The sequence below is a fragment of the Triturus cristatus genome, chromosome 7, assembly GCF_964204655.1.
Source record: "Triturus cristatus chromosome 7, aTriCri1.1, whole genome shotgun sequence".
Lineage (NCBI taxonomy): Eukaryota > Metazoa > Chordata > Amphibia > Caudata > Salamandridae > Triturus > Triturus cristatus.
This window is the reverse complement of record NC_140590.1, coordinates 1,227,047,168-1,227,060,477: the sequence shown is the minus strand read 5'-3', so window position 1 is coordinate 1,227,060,477 and position 13,310 is coordinate 1,227,047,168. Positions and strand designations below refer to the sequence as shown.

General features: G+C 39.8%; 1 protein-coding gene across 1 annotated transcript in view; it reads left to right on the top strand.

Annotated features, from left to right (window-relative positions):
* LOC146811665 (serine protease 33-like) overlaps positions 1 to 13,310 on the top strand; it is a 230,245-nt gene that overhangs the window by 190,947 nt on the left and 25,988 nt on the right. Inside the window, exon 4 of the mRNA XM_085618637.1 lies at positions 2,907 to 3,178. Coding sequence (XP_085474763.1) covers positions 2,907 to 3,178 — 272 coding nt within the window. The remainder of the gene's footprint in view (positions 1 to 2,906; positions 3,179 to 13,310) is intronic.

The following is a 13,310-nucleotide window of genomic DNA, read 5'->3' as shown; positions in this document are numbered from 1 at the left end:
GCTGCAACTTTGAGCCCAGTACTGTGCCTGAAAAGTAATTCTAACCGTGCTTACCAGTAACTTGAATTTCCTTCCATAGGCTAACATTGACTGGTTTCACTTGGAAATTATTTTATGTGTGGAGTTTTGGAACTTTAAAATATTCCTCTAAAATCAGCAAAACTACGAATTCTGATTTACTCACCTGTTATCAGGAGAGACCTCAGTGCTGCATCTTTGAGCAAAGTACTGATCCTGAAAAGTAATTGTAACCATACTTACCAGTAACTTGAATATCCTTCCATAGGATCTCCTTTCCTGCTTTTTGCTGAAAAAGTTTCTAAGTGTCATTTTTTGAAACTTACAAATATTCCTTTAAAATCAGCCGAACTACAAATTCCGATTTACTCACCTGTTATCAGGAGAGGACTCAGTGCTGCATCTTTGAGCCCAGTACTGATCCTTAAAAGTAATTCTAACACTTATAAATTCACCCAGGCACTCTCCTTGCAGTATTCTAATCATTCAGTCAGTATCCAAGTACTCATGCAGCGAGCCAGGCATTAGCACATGGACTGCCTCAAACGCTTATCCACTATGCATGCAGTCCTCTAACCACCTACACACTTGTCTTTTACACCTTCAATTCCCCAGTTAGTATCCATACACTTCCAGCAAACACCCTGTCACTCTCCTTGCACTCCTCTAGTGACCCATTCAGCACCATGTACTAATCCATTCACTGCACCAAAACTCAACCACTTATAAATTCACCCAGGCACTATTTTTGCAGTGCGCTAATCATTCATTCAGTACCCAAGTACTCATGCACTGAGCCAGGCTTTAGCACATGGACTGCTTCAAACCCCTATCCACTATGCATGCAGCCCCCTAACTAACCAACGCACTTATAGTTCTGCACTTATATATTCAATAAAAAAACAATATTTCAGTTTCAATATTTTAAAAAACATTTTTATTTCCATTTATATTAAAAATATATAATGTAATAAAAAAAAAAATGTAAAAAAAACAGTTAAAAAACTGTTATATTTTGCAATTAGCATTTAAAAAACCTTAGAAATTCACTGAAAAAACCATAGGTTTCAGGACTGTTATAGTTAGCTGGACATTTCACTCGTACAAATCCATTGAAATTCCTCTGTTATAATTAGTTCTGCTAACTATAATTCGCTCGCCCGCAATCCACTGCTGATGATGTCACATATTACATAATTCATGACATGGTCAGTGACATCAACGATGACATCACTGATGACATCTCAAATGACATCACTGATGACATCATCCATGTGACAATCAGATACACCTCATCATACAGTAGTATAACCTTTCATCACTCACTGTAAAATACAGAGAACCATATTTGAATCCAGTGACACACCAATGCAAGTTTCTAAAAACCCACTCAGTGATTCCTAGATCTACACACACATCTAATCACTTACCTATAGATTCACTCATACATGCTGTAAATGATCAATAGAACGCTATCAAATATACTTATACACCTATATCGACATTACACACCAGCACACATCCTATTCACTTATGCAGTCATCCTACTCACTTATGCAAAAAATGGATCATACTTACATTTACTCAGCTACACACTTATTTATACAAACAACACTTAATTTATTCATATAGATATTAACTCATACTTAGTGTGTTATAAAATCACTATTATAAGTATTCAGTTATACATACAGTCACTCATACAATCAGTGAGTCTTATGTATACTTATTTATATACAACTGTCACATACACTGCCTTTTATTTTTCTAGTTTGTTGGACATGTACCATTGAGAGATATATTTGCTCATCCCCACACCCATAAAGATATTCACTCACCCAAACAACTGTTATAACATGTAGTCTTAACCTCATATACCTACTGAATCAACTATTCACACATCTTTGGGCAGTCACACACACCTCACCGAACCACACACACAATCACTCTCCCATACAAATACTCAGTTAACTAATCAATAACTAACATAGACTTTCACATAGCTAGTAATCAACTGGTCCAGTCAAGGCAAAAGACTACATTTCTTGATCACTTTATTTAATTTGAGTCCGGTTACTTTTTTATTTACTTCCTAATTTACTTAGTTATGTATTTATGTTTTACTCCTCTCCATTCATCCATAAGTATTTTCTCAATATTAAGGCATTTTTTTTAAGATGACACATTTTTGCTGTTTATAAATGTACGTGTTTAAGTGCTCTATGTTCATGATTGCTGTAAATGCTTATTTGAGTTCTGTGTCTCTCTCTATTTTTACTGTTGTGATAGTGAATACAAATAAAACAGAAAACAAAGAAGGAAAAACGAACATAGTCTCAGTTATGCAAAAAGGTGTATGCTTCACCCACTGTCAAAGATGAAATGATAGAAGGAATTAATACTTCCCAGTGGCACAAAAAAACATTGGATCAATGTCTGATCAAGCCGTTTTCACGAAATCTGATATACGTTATTCACATCACATGATGATCAAATCAGGATCCATTTTAAATCGATTTCCTAATGCTTTAATTTTAGGATTTTTCATCATTTATTTTTTTAGTTTGAAAGCAATGAAATACATACCATCAGAGAAGAGATGGGTGGTAGAAAAATCTTTTTGAATGTCTGGCTGGCAGGGAAAACTGATATCAAGTTGAGAACTTGGGTGGGCTCTGGTGGGAGTAACAGATTGATGAAAAGTTCAGCCTGTAATTCGCAAATTGTATGTCTAATTCTCAATTGTTGTCACTTGACATCTTCTCATCCCTTTCAGGGCAAGATTGTCCTTCATGTTTGTAAAGAGCAACACAATGCGGATTGATGTTACATTTGATCTATTTCTCCATTGTGATTACATTTTCTTTGTTTTACGATATTTTTTTCAGAAACTTTACCCAGTCCTCCTACAGTGTCTGCTTGGGGATGTACCAGCTCTCGATCTCCAACCCAAACTCGGTGTGCTCTCCAGTCAAGACGATCATTGCCAACTCATTATTCACGCACCCAGGCACGCCCGGGGACATTATGTTGATGGAGCTGGAAATCACGGTGAACTTCACCGATTTTATCATGCCTGTCTGCCTGCCGGCCTCACCTGTCCAATTCCCTTCTGGGTTAAACTGCTGGGTTACTGGCTGGGGAAACATTTACTCTTCAAGTGAGTATGGGTTGTGGGCCACAATAACAATGGATCTTCTTGGTAATGCATTTCATGAATTGACCACTTAGTGACTAACAGATATAATTCCTGCCATGAGTAATGCTGTGCCACCAAGAAGGGCTGAAAATGTTAGCAAAAAAGGTTCCTGCATTTAATGCACCTACTGGTAAAATTTCATTGTGAGCCACATACCATAGGGATTATATCCTGTTGGGGCTGACAGAGAATTCCATTTTTTTAGAGGTTGGTATTGTGAATAACTTTGTGTTAAGCAATAACAGAATCAATTAGTAAAAGCATATTATCATTACTTGTTCACTATTATTTGTATTCTCTACATTCTGAAACATATCACCCTTTGGCCGTGGAAAAGGTGCACAGTTTAAACCATTAGGTAAAATTACTGCACAGGACAATTTGTGTGCTAATGCAGGTAGGTAAGTTTGAAACAAGCACTGTCAAAGGCTGTGTGCAGTGGATGTTTGTTCCCTGAAGAGAATGGGGCACAAGGAACTCTTGGATTTGGTCTATGATTAAAACAATTAAATTCGCTAAAAAACAAAGTATAGAGCAAAGTTATGGTCAGCTTTGATTATAAAATCTCAACCTATGTTTAAAAGAACTTAAAAAATGTACATAAAGAAACACGTGAAAACAAATAAAGACTGTAATTTGTAAATTATGGTTAGGAGCACAATCCATAACTCACACTTTAGCGATGAAAACTCTAACGTGTGCACCAAATGCAATGTTTATGACCTCACAATATTTATACCAAAAAATACCAACACATAAAAGAAAAATGTAATTAGGCATAAACATATAATATAACCAGTAAATATTATTTGTAATTTCATCTATACGATTTAACACAACATTTGCAGTTGCATCTGTTGCATCAAGGGTGAGTTTATGAACATTACATTTGGTGTGGCTGTTGTGAAGAAATTGTAGATGAGACAAGGACTACAGAAAAGATTGGTTGCTTGATTTGAAAGAAAGAGCATATATAAATGAACTATTGATTAAATGTCAGCATAAAGAAAAGGAAGAAGCTACCCCGATATGTCTGATAATAATCTATAATTAGGAACCCAGTAAAGCTGCCAAGATAATCAATAAACATTTGGATAGTTTGAGAATGGATAAAATTGTAAAATGACTGATAGATCATTGGGCAAACATGTAGAGGGTCTTACTCCCTCAAAGATGTCCTTGTTCCCTTCATCTCAAAGGGCTGACAAATAAAGAGTGGCTTACTAATATTATAGCCTTATAGCCCGCCGTGGTGGGCTATACTGGCCATCAAAGGCCCGCTCCAGCATTCGGCTCGGGCCTTCAACAAGGGAGTAGGACTTAAATTGCCTGTATAGCCCAGCTACGAAGGCTATAAGGCTAATAGAACATTCTGCCACTAAAGGGCAGAATGTTCTAATGAATAAAACAAATGCCTCTCATAGGCCGAGGGGGTTTATATCCCCTCGGGCTCCAAGAGGCCTTTGTAAAACAACATTGGAATGTTGCTTTGCGGGCTTTTACCGGCCAGTAGACGCTCGGAGCACCTCATTATGTTCAATGGAGTGCTCCAAATTCCATTGTTCTAATAAAGGTTTCTTCCCATGTATAAGCTGAAAGCGATGTAAAAACAGCATTAAGAAAAAGAACACATGGTTCCCTATCAAATGCGATTTTACTCTCACAACCTGCAAAACAGATATATGTTATCGAATGTCCACTCTACAAAAAAGGACAGATGTTTACAGCACAAACAGCCCATAAACGAGTAAAGATTTATTTCACCTATCCGGTTGCTCAAACCGTTCACCAAGAGTTCCGAGGTAATACAGAATTACTCAAATGTATGGCATATACACAAAAAGAAATTAGATTCAAGGGGGTAACAGGATTTTACAAGGCTGGAATCTGAACATATTGTATATTGAGAAAGCAATTATCCATAAGGTTTGAACTGAAATGAAGAGTTAAGTGTACAATTGGGCACCGATTGAGGTCAAGATACTTTGGTTTCAACTAATTCAGACACAGGTCTCTTTCTGTGTAAAACATTTTCATCCCCTTCTCTGTTTATGCTCATGTCCATTCACCTAGTATTGATTACTTCTCCACTTTAATGCAAGCAATAAGAACCTCCAAATAATAGCAGAATCAAAATGTTTTTACTTTTCCTAGATTTTACCTTTTTCCTTTCTTCTTTATTCTTTGTCCATTCTTACCATTTAATACCTTGAGTCTCTCTTTTATAAAAGTTTAATTAATTGCAAACATTTCACTGTTAGATGAGTCAACAACACACACCAGATAAAGTAGATAACATTTGGTTTAGTCTGAAGTGATGCTGTTTTTAAAAATGTTCTGCTGATATTTGAATTTATTAAGCTGTCTTACATGGACTACATTTGCTACCATAGAGTCACATATATTACTGGAATGCTATTTTGAAGTTATGTCTCCTATCATCAATTTCAGAAACGTATTTATAGGTGAATCCTCACTTGGTCTTAGTTACTAACATCAACTCACATTTGTATCATTATGGTAGATAGACATCCTGGCTTACAAAAATCAAATGTGGCCTATTTGTAACTTCTGGAATCATATTATGCTAAATAAACAGCCTGTTTTAATTTGTATTTTCTTTAATAGTAATTCTTTGTATTCAGGAAATGATGTTGATTCCTACACCAATAATCTATTTTCTTGAGTGTAAGTGAACTAAGGCTGTAGGTAGTCTGTCTTTCATTGCACTTAAATCGCACATAAAAATATTAAATTTTCTATCAGGAAGTGGGTTGTGGGTATTCATTTGAAGAAAGTTTGCAGTAACAAAAAAAGCATAACCGACAGCAGGTTTTTCATTTTAAATGATGGAATTGTAGCACAATGCCTGACTTTCGACTGGTGCTGCTTGTGTTTTGACTCTGTGCACTGGGAATTTGCTAATTAGGCCCCAGGGTATGTACTCTGGCTCCTTAAACATGTCAAAATTGGCTTTACTCCTAATTGGCATATTTGATGTATCTTTAAGTCCCTAGTATATGGTACCAAGTGTACAGAGGGCCTGTAATTTTAAAATCACTAGTGAACTGTAGCACCCATTGTGCCATCCACTACAGTGACATTGCAAACATGGTTGCAGGCCTACCATTGTAGCCTGTCTGTGTAGTTCTAAAACTGTAAATTCAACCTTTCAAAATAACTTATTTTGACAGGTAAGATTTTTTTTTTTAAATATGTCATCTCTAAATATGTTGCAATTCCCATGAGGCAGGTTGCATTGTATTTAAAATATGGGCACGTAAAAGTTTAATGTTAAGTACAGACAAGACCCCAAAACTATTTTCACTGCATCAAGATTATCTGTTCCATGGGAAAGCTCTGGAATGCAATTTGAAATGTAAAAAATGTAACCTTTAAGCAGGAAACAACTACAACTTATATTCTTGGAATTTTTAAATTATATATAACAAGCCTAATTCTCTAGTGAAGTCAGATTTGTAATACATGTTTTAGCAAAAGGACTTTTAGGGAGTCACCCTTGTCCTGCATAAAGCCCCTAGAAGCACATTTTCATGAGCTTGCAAGTGTCAACCAGAAGCTGAATAGCCACTTGAGGTGTGAACTTGCTCCCACAGCTGAGACAAAGACCTTCAGAACTAGATTGAAGTGACCACAGAGGAGGGCTAGCTCATTTCCATTACCACACCCCTGGGGGGGTGGGGCACTAAAGCGCAGCACAGATGAAGAAACGTTCTGCCATGTCAGAATCAGGTAGAGGGGAACTCTGGGATTGTTTGTAGTAGGACACACAGTAACTGCTGCAAAAGTGGGTAGGGCTCCTGTGTGCACCTTTTTCCCTATTGAATAGAAAGGGGGCAGGAGTCACCCCACCCACAGGCCACCCTAGTACCAGGCATACATTTGGCACTCGAGGCACCCTCTTAAGAACACTACCGGCCCTGTGGAAAACAAAATAAGGACTACACCTGCTGGACATACGTTCACTTGTACCCAAGACAAAGAGGTGCGCTCCAAGGGTCAGTGAGCCAACCTCCTGTTGAGCTACAGGGCAACAACAAGCTGCTAGAAATCTTTTTCCTAAAGAGCCCAGCTGACAACCTCCAACTGGACCTTCCCTGGATCCTGCTGTTGGCTCCTGCTATATTGAGTCTTGAACCCCCAAGTGCTGTTCCTGAGGTCCTAGGAAGATTGGCTGTATCAACGTGAACTCTTCCTAGCATCATGAAAAAACTTAAAAACCTTTTGGCTCCAAAGGCCTCCAGAGAACCTAGACAAACATGCCAAGTCAATCCGCTGGAGGTGCATTGCCATTGGCCCAAGGATTTATTGTGCTCCCTCTGTGAGCTTTTAGTGCAGCAGCAAATCTGTTTCAGTGGGATGTAGCAGAGAGAGTATCCAGCCCTATTTTCCTACAGCTTTCATCATTGCCATGCTTGAAGATAACAAGCTCCAAAATAGTGACTAGGGGTCCTATTACGAGTTTGGCGGGCCACAGGACCTCCAAACCCGCAGTGGAGGCGTGGTGGCTGCCAGGGACAGCCTTATAACAAGTACAGTGGTCAGACCATCATATAACCACTGCAAACACCAGGGATCCACGGTCCCTGGTGGTGGTGAGGTGGTGTGGGTCCACAATATGCTTGGCAGTGCCGCAGTGGCACCGCCAAGCATATTACAATTTTCCTGACCACCTCACTGTTCATGGTGGTGACCTCGACATGAAAAGTGTGGCAGTGAGGAAACAAAGAGAGCCAGTCCATGTCGTGCAGGGACGGGATTTGACGCTCCCATTGCGGTGCCTTTTTAATAGGCATTGCAGTGGGAACGCCAAAGGACCACCTGTCAGACCACAAGACAACTCGTAATCTGGTGGTTGGCCGGCAGTGAAATTTTGCTGTGTGGGGCGGTGGTGTGGTAGCCCTCTGCTACACCACCAAACTCATAATCAGGCCCTAAGTCCGAAAGTAAAAAGCCTCATCAGACAAAGGCACCAAAAGTATCCAACTGGGAAATTGTGAATATCTTCCACTTGGAGCTTTTCCACCAAAAGTCAACAGCTTTACTGGGACCTTATGTGATGGATGTCCAGCCTCATTGTGCATTTCTTGGGTACAGCCTGCTGCCTTGCCCCACTGAGAATTTTTGACTTCCATTTCAGAGTCAAAGTCAGAGGGTAAAACATATGACACAGTAAAATCTGATTTCTGAATCCAACCTTCAGTCAGCTTTAAATCGCACTCAAGTACCGGTCAAGCGCAAGCTGATGACTGCAGTGTCATGTAGTTCCTATAAACCTATACAGGATCTGCGCATTTAGACAACTTACACTATAAGATTGGTGTCAGACCGATTCTAGAAACCCCTACCGGGTATGTTAGCCTGTATACCAGCTAGCTCACAGTGCCGCTAGAAACCCCTCTTACCCCCCTTACCCCTCTCACCAACTCACCCTGCTATTAGGAACAGGATCAGTGTAAGGCCTCCAAAAATGCTTCTGAATACGGAGTGTATGAAGTTGGGAAAACTCAGAGGATTGTCTGAAAGGTGCTTAACAGTCTAGAACCTACGGTCTTAAATAGGTAGAATATACCCGTTGTATCAGACATGTTAAAGATACGTTGTACCATTACTGTGAAATGGAAAGGGCAGTTTGTCCGTACTAGTGCCTGTATCTCAGCTGATGACCTTGCAACCTGGAGATCGTAGGTTTCTCGGGCGGAGGTTAAGGCCACGGTTTTCTGTAAAATGCAAAAATAACAATTGATGGACAGAATGCAGAACAATGTCATACATTCACCCCAGTACAGAGATCTGGGCCTAAATCCATCGTTTTTTTGCTCACCATGCCGGTTTTCTGTAAATGCATGGCTTTGATTCGGCTCAGAGAATCAAACCGTATAAAGGAAACATTGAACAAAGGCCATAATGGCACCTTCCTGACTGTATGGGTCTGTGGAAATAATACTTGCATACAGTAAGTAACCTTGGAGTATACATTGACAAGACGTGCAATGCTCGAAAGCATCCCACAACAACCTTGTTCATTCAGCATCAAGTAACTCCCATTGGAAAGCAACTTGAATACCGGATTAATCAGGGCAGCTGGGGAACCTTTCAAGTGACAGGATAAGTTTGCAACTGAAGCATTACAGGCACAGTGCAGCATGATATCCTGGCATATGAGAGATCCACTTAAAGTGTTCTCGCAGTCGGTACTGCTAAGAAACACTTCCATGTCCCCATTCCTACATCGAAATCTGTATGGTAATTCCCAAGATTCCTTGATGAATTCTCTACCCATCACTTCATATCTGCCCACCTGTTGTTATTCAAGGGAATACTGAAACTGGAAAGTTGTGACCAGTAGTGGTATATGGCCATGGATTAACCATTCTGTGGATGGTGACTCTGCCACAGTAAAAGGTAATTTGGCCAGTTTTTCAATACGCAGCATTGTATATTTTTCTCTCCTTTGTGCAATTGTTATCTGTTTTTCAGTTAAATTATATGCAGAAAATAGTGACTTACTGTTAATGAATTGCCAAGGCACATAACCAGAGTGCAATGAGTGCAGCGTCCAGCTTAATAACATAATAGAACATAACTGGGATTGTCCATGCTGTAGTATGGACAAGTCTTGTTCTAGTATATTTATAGCAGAAGATGGAATGTTGTCCAGTGAAAAAATCCTGAATGTTAATGTAGTCATACCATTGTCAACTACAACTAACACTTTTTCTAGGTAATTGTATCTATTTAACGAAGTCTCTTTGCAGCTTCTTGTTGAGAGATTTTCCAGATATCATAATAGACAGCGTAATGCAAATGTTTCTGATGTGGCTTTCAGGGACCTAATAAAAAATCCCTTAGATCCACCTCTTCTGTGAGTAAGGATAAGTGCTGTTTCACATGGGACAGTGTCAAGGTTTTTAGCCAATCGAGGCACAACTTCCCAACACTGTATGATGTTACCATCCTGGATGTTCTCTTTGTAAATAGCATTGGTCTGGCCTATGGATGTAAAACCCTTCGGTTGTACCTCTGAATCTTAATTGACATCTGTTTGTGTCTGTGGGCCAAACTAACCATCCCTTCCAATTGGGGTCTGAAGTATTGTACTGCATGATGTCATCTATTGTATCCCCTCCACGTGATGTAAAATTGATGTGTGAAGGTGTGGGATTCCAAAGTATGTTCAAATCCTTGTTCTTGGCTCGTCCAAGTCAGGAAGTCTGTTGCACAGAGTCATTCAGAAATATTATCTTCTGTGGAATGAGGCACGCTCTAAATGGTGCGTTTGTTCCGTGAACTTGCCATTCCTTAGAACCTCAGACTGATTTTGTGTCTATAGTGTCCTTCCATAAGTCAAAACCCTGTTCAGACAGTTGGGAACTAAAGGATGGGGAATAAATCTGTTTGGTGTTAGTGAGCATATTTTTCTGTGCAGGTGTAGGTGCAACCTTACAGTGATATGAGGTCGGGTCAAAAGTGCTAAACCCTGAAAAATACAAACATTTCTGTGCAAACGTTTCCTAACTATCCATGGGTGGTGCAGGGCAATGATTACATTGGTGGTATGTGAACATATTTTGTGGGATACTAGATATGTGTAAAAAATGATGACCATAATGATAGTAACAGTACATAGTGTCATAATCAGATGTGTCCTCTAATATTTCATTGTTTGAAAATGCGACAGATTTTTCTAAATCAGACAACATATTAGTCACAGTCTCAAATCCCAATCATCAGAAAATGTACTGGAGGAAATGATATAATTAAGAGAAATTTTAAATACATGTGGTATTTTCAAAAGCTCAGTGGGACCAAATACATCATAATTAACATTGTCCCCAAACTATACCATCTGGAATTGGAACAGCTGTAGTGTTCACAGAAAACAGGTCTCTCTGTTCATGATGAGTTGATTTATGAGGTGTCAGGACCAAGTTCCTATTTGATACTGCAGAGCATTCTGGGGGATATTTTCCATTCATCAGTAAGCAAAAGACAGTCACAAGGCTAATCCAGAACAGAAAATAGAATATCCCAGTTATGATCCAAAGCTGGAGCCAAGGTGATACTAAGTACGTCTTTTTCGGAAAAGTGTAAAAACCACAAATGTGTTGCTTACGGGAAACTGGAGCTGGCATTGTCTCAGGTTCACTGGGATCAAGAGAGAAGGTATCAAAATCAATGAAGTAGCCAGATGCAGTTCCATCAATCTTTGGTAGCTCAGCAGGTTTTGTTGAATTTGCAGATGTCTCTTGTAGAGGCATATTGATGTAGACATCAGTGTTAGGCTGAATTGAAATTTGTCTTTCATTTTCTGTTTGGAAGTTCTGTTTTAAGAGGAACGAGTTCCATTTCATTGTTGGAAATTCCATGACTTGTATTGATGACTCTTCAAATGTTATGAGTCTTTCTTTCTGAACTTCCTGAATGGTAGCGAGAGGAGAGCGTCGGCTAGCTAGGAGCCCACGAGGCCTACTATTCAGTATCGGCCACATAGTGTGGTTTGATCAGATCAATGGAGACAAATCTCTTTTCTTTTTTGCTGGCAAGAGGCGGAAGAAGTACTCCTCTTGTTCCTTCGACTGCCAGGACAGGTAAAGGCTTTCAGTATGATGGCTCAAATTCTTTCTCAGACCAGATCCCCGACTTTTGGGATCCAGACAGGTCTTGCCGTGAATGATTTAACTTCCCCAGTGGTGCTGCGTTTTATGTGCACGTTGCTTTGTAGTACCTGAAATTCAATGAGATCCTGCAAAACAGCCAAATGTTTTTGATATCAAATGCTTTTTCATCCGCGGTTGTGTTTTCAAAATCAAGATCTGGTATGCACATTTTATTCCCAAATAGGATCTCGTAAGGAGTGACATCCCCTGGAGAACTTCTTGGCATGTTATTAAGGGCTCCTTGGACCCCATATACGTGATTGACCCAACTACCACCTGAACCTAATACCCTTGATATTAAAGACTACTATAAGTCCCATTTTTTCTCTCTGCGACCAAATTTACATCGTGATGGTACGGAGAGGAGTACCCCAATGCTACACCCAAACCTTCCATGGCTTTCTTGTAAGCCCTAGAGCTAAATACAGGCTATGGTCAGAATATAATGTGCCAACTGCGTATGTCCCTATAACAACTCGCAAATCTTTGATAACAGTTCAAGCATCAGCCGAGTGCTGAGGCATGCCCATAGAAATCTAGAGCATGAATTCACTGCCACCAAGATGTACTTGTATGCCCCATCTGATTGTAGGGGGCAACAGTTGTCCAAATAGACACAGGTGAGTGGTCTGTCAGATATTAGTAGTAGTGTCTGTGTTGGACCTGCCATTGTTGAACCCTTCATCTGCTGACTGATGTCGTACCTTAAGACAAAATTCTTTGTCTGTTTGGTTAAACCTGACCACCAATAGGGCTGTTTCAGCAATGAAACTGTCGCTGTAACTCCAGCGTGTGCAGAACCCAGACCCTCGTGTGCAGCAAGTATTAAACCCTATCTGTGATCCATGTTTGGTATTACTCTATCCCCCACTCCTGGAATCTGAGCATATGGAATGTTGTTTGCATCTAACTTGTAGGAGTTCTTGAGTGGAAATCCTTTCAGTAAAGCTGTGCTGTTTTTGCGTGAACCAATGACGGCTACCATTAGCTGTCCGTCTATTCTCATTTTAGAACGAGCGATTGCAGCAACTGAAGCAGCACGTACTGCCCCTTTTGCGGCTTCATCAGCCAAGGAAGTCCCTTCAACGTGAACGCCATCACATTGATTACTCAGCGTGTGTATCACGTGAGCTCTTGGTAGTTTGTATTCAACTCAGCTACCTGTTCCCATAGCATTTTATGCTTAATTGTGCCACCTTTTGAGTCTTAAAACCCATTTTGACCCCAATAGTGAAGATATTCATTGTATGATTGGACACAGTAAAATGAATCGCACACAATTGATTTAATAAATCTGACCAAGGCGCTACCCCCAATGATCCAGTCCTTGGATTGGGAACTTAGTTTAGACCAGGAATATGCGGATTTAACGCAGAGCTTAGTTCAGGCCATTGACCAGATAGCGCCAGTAA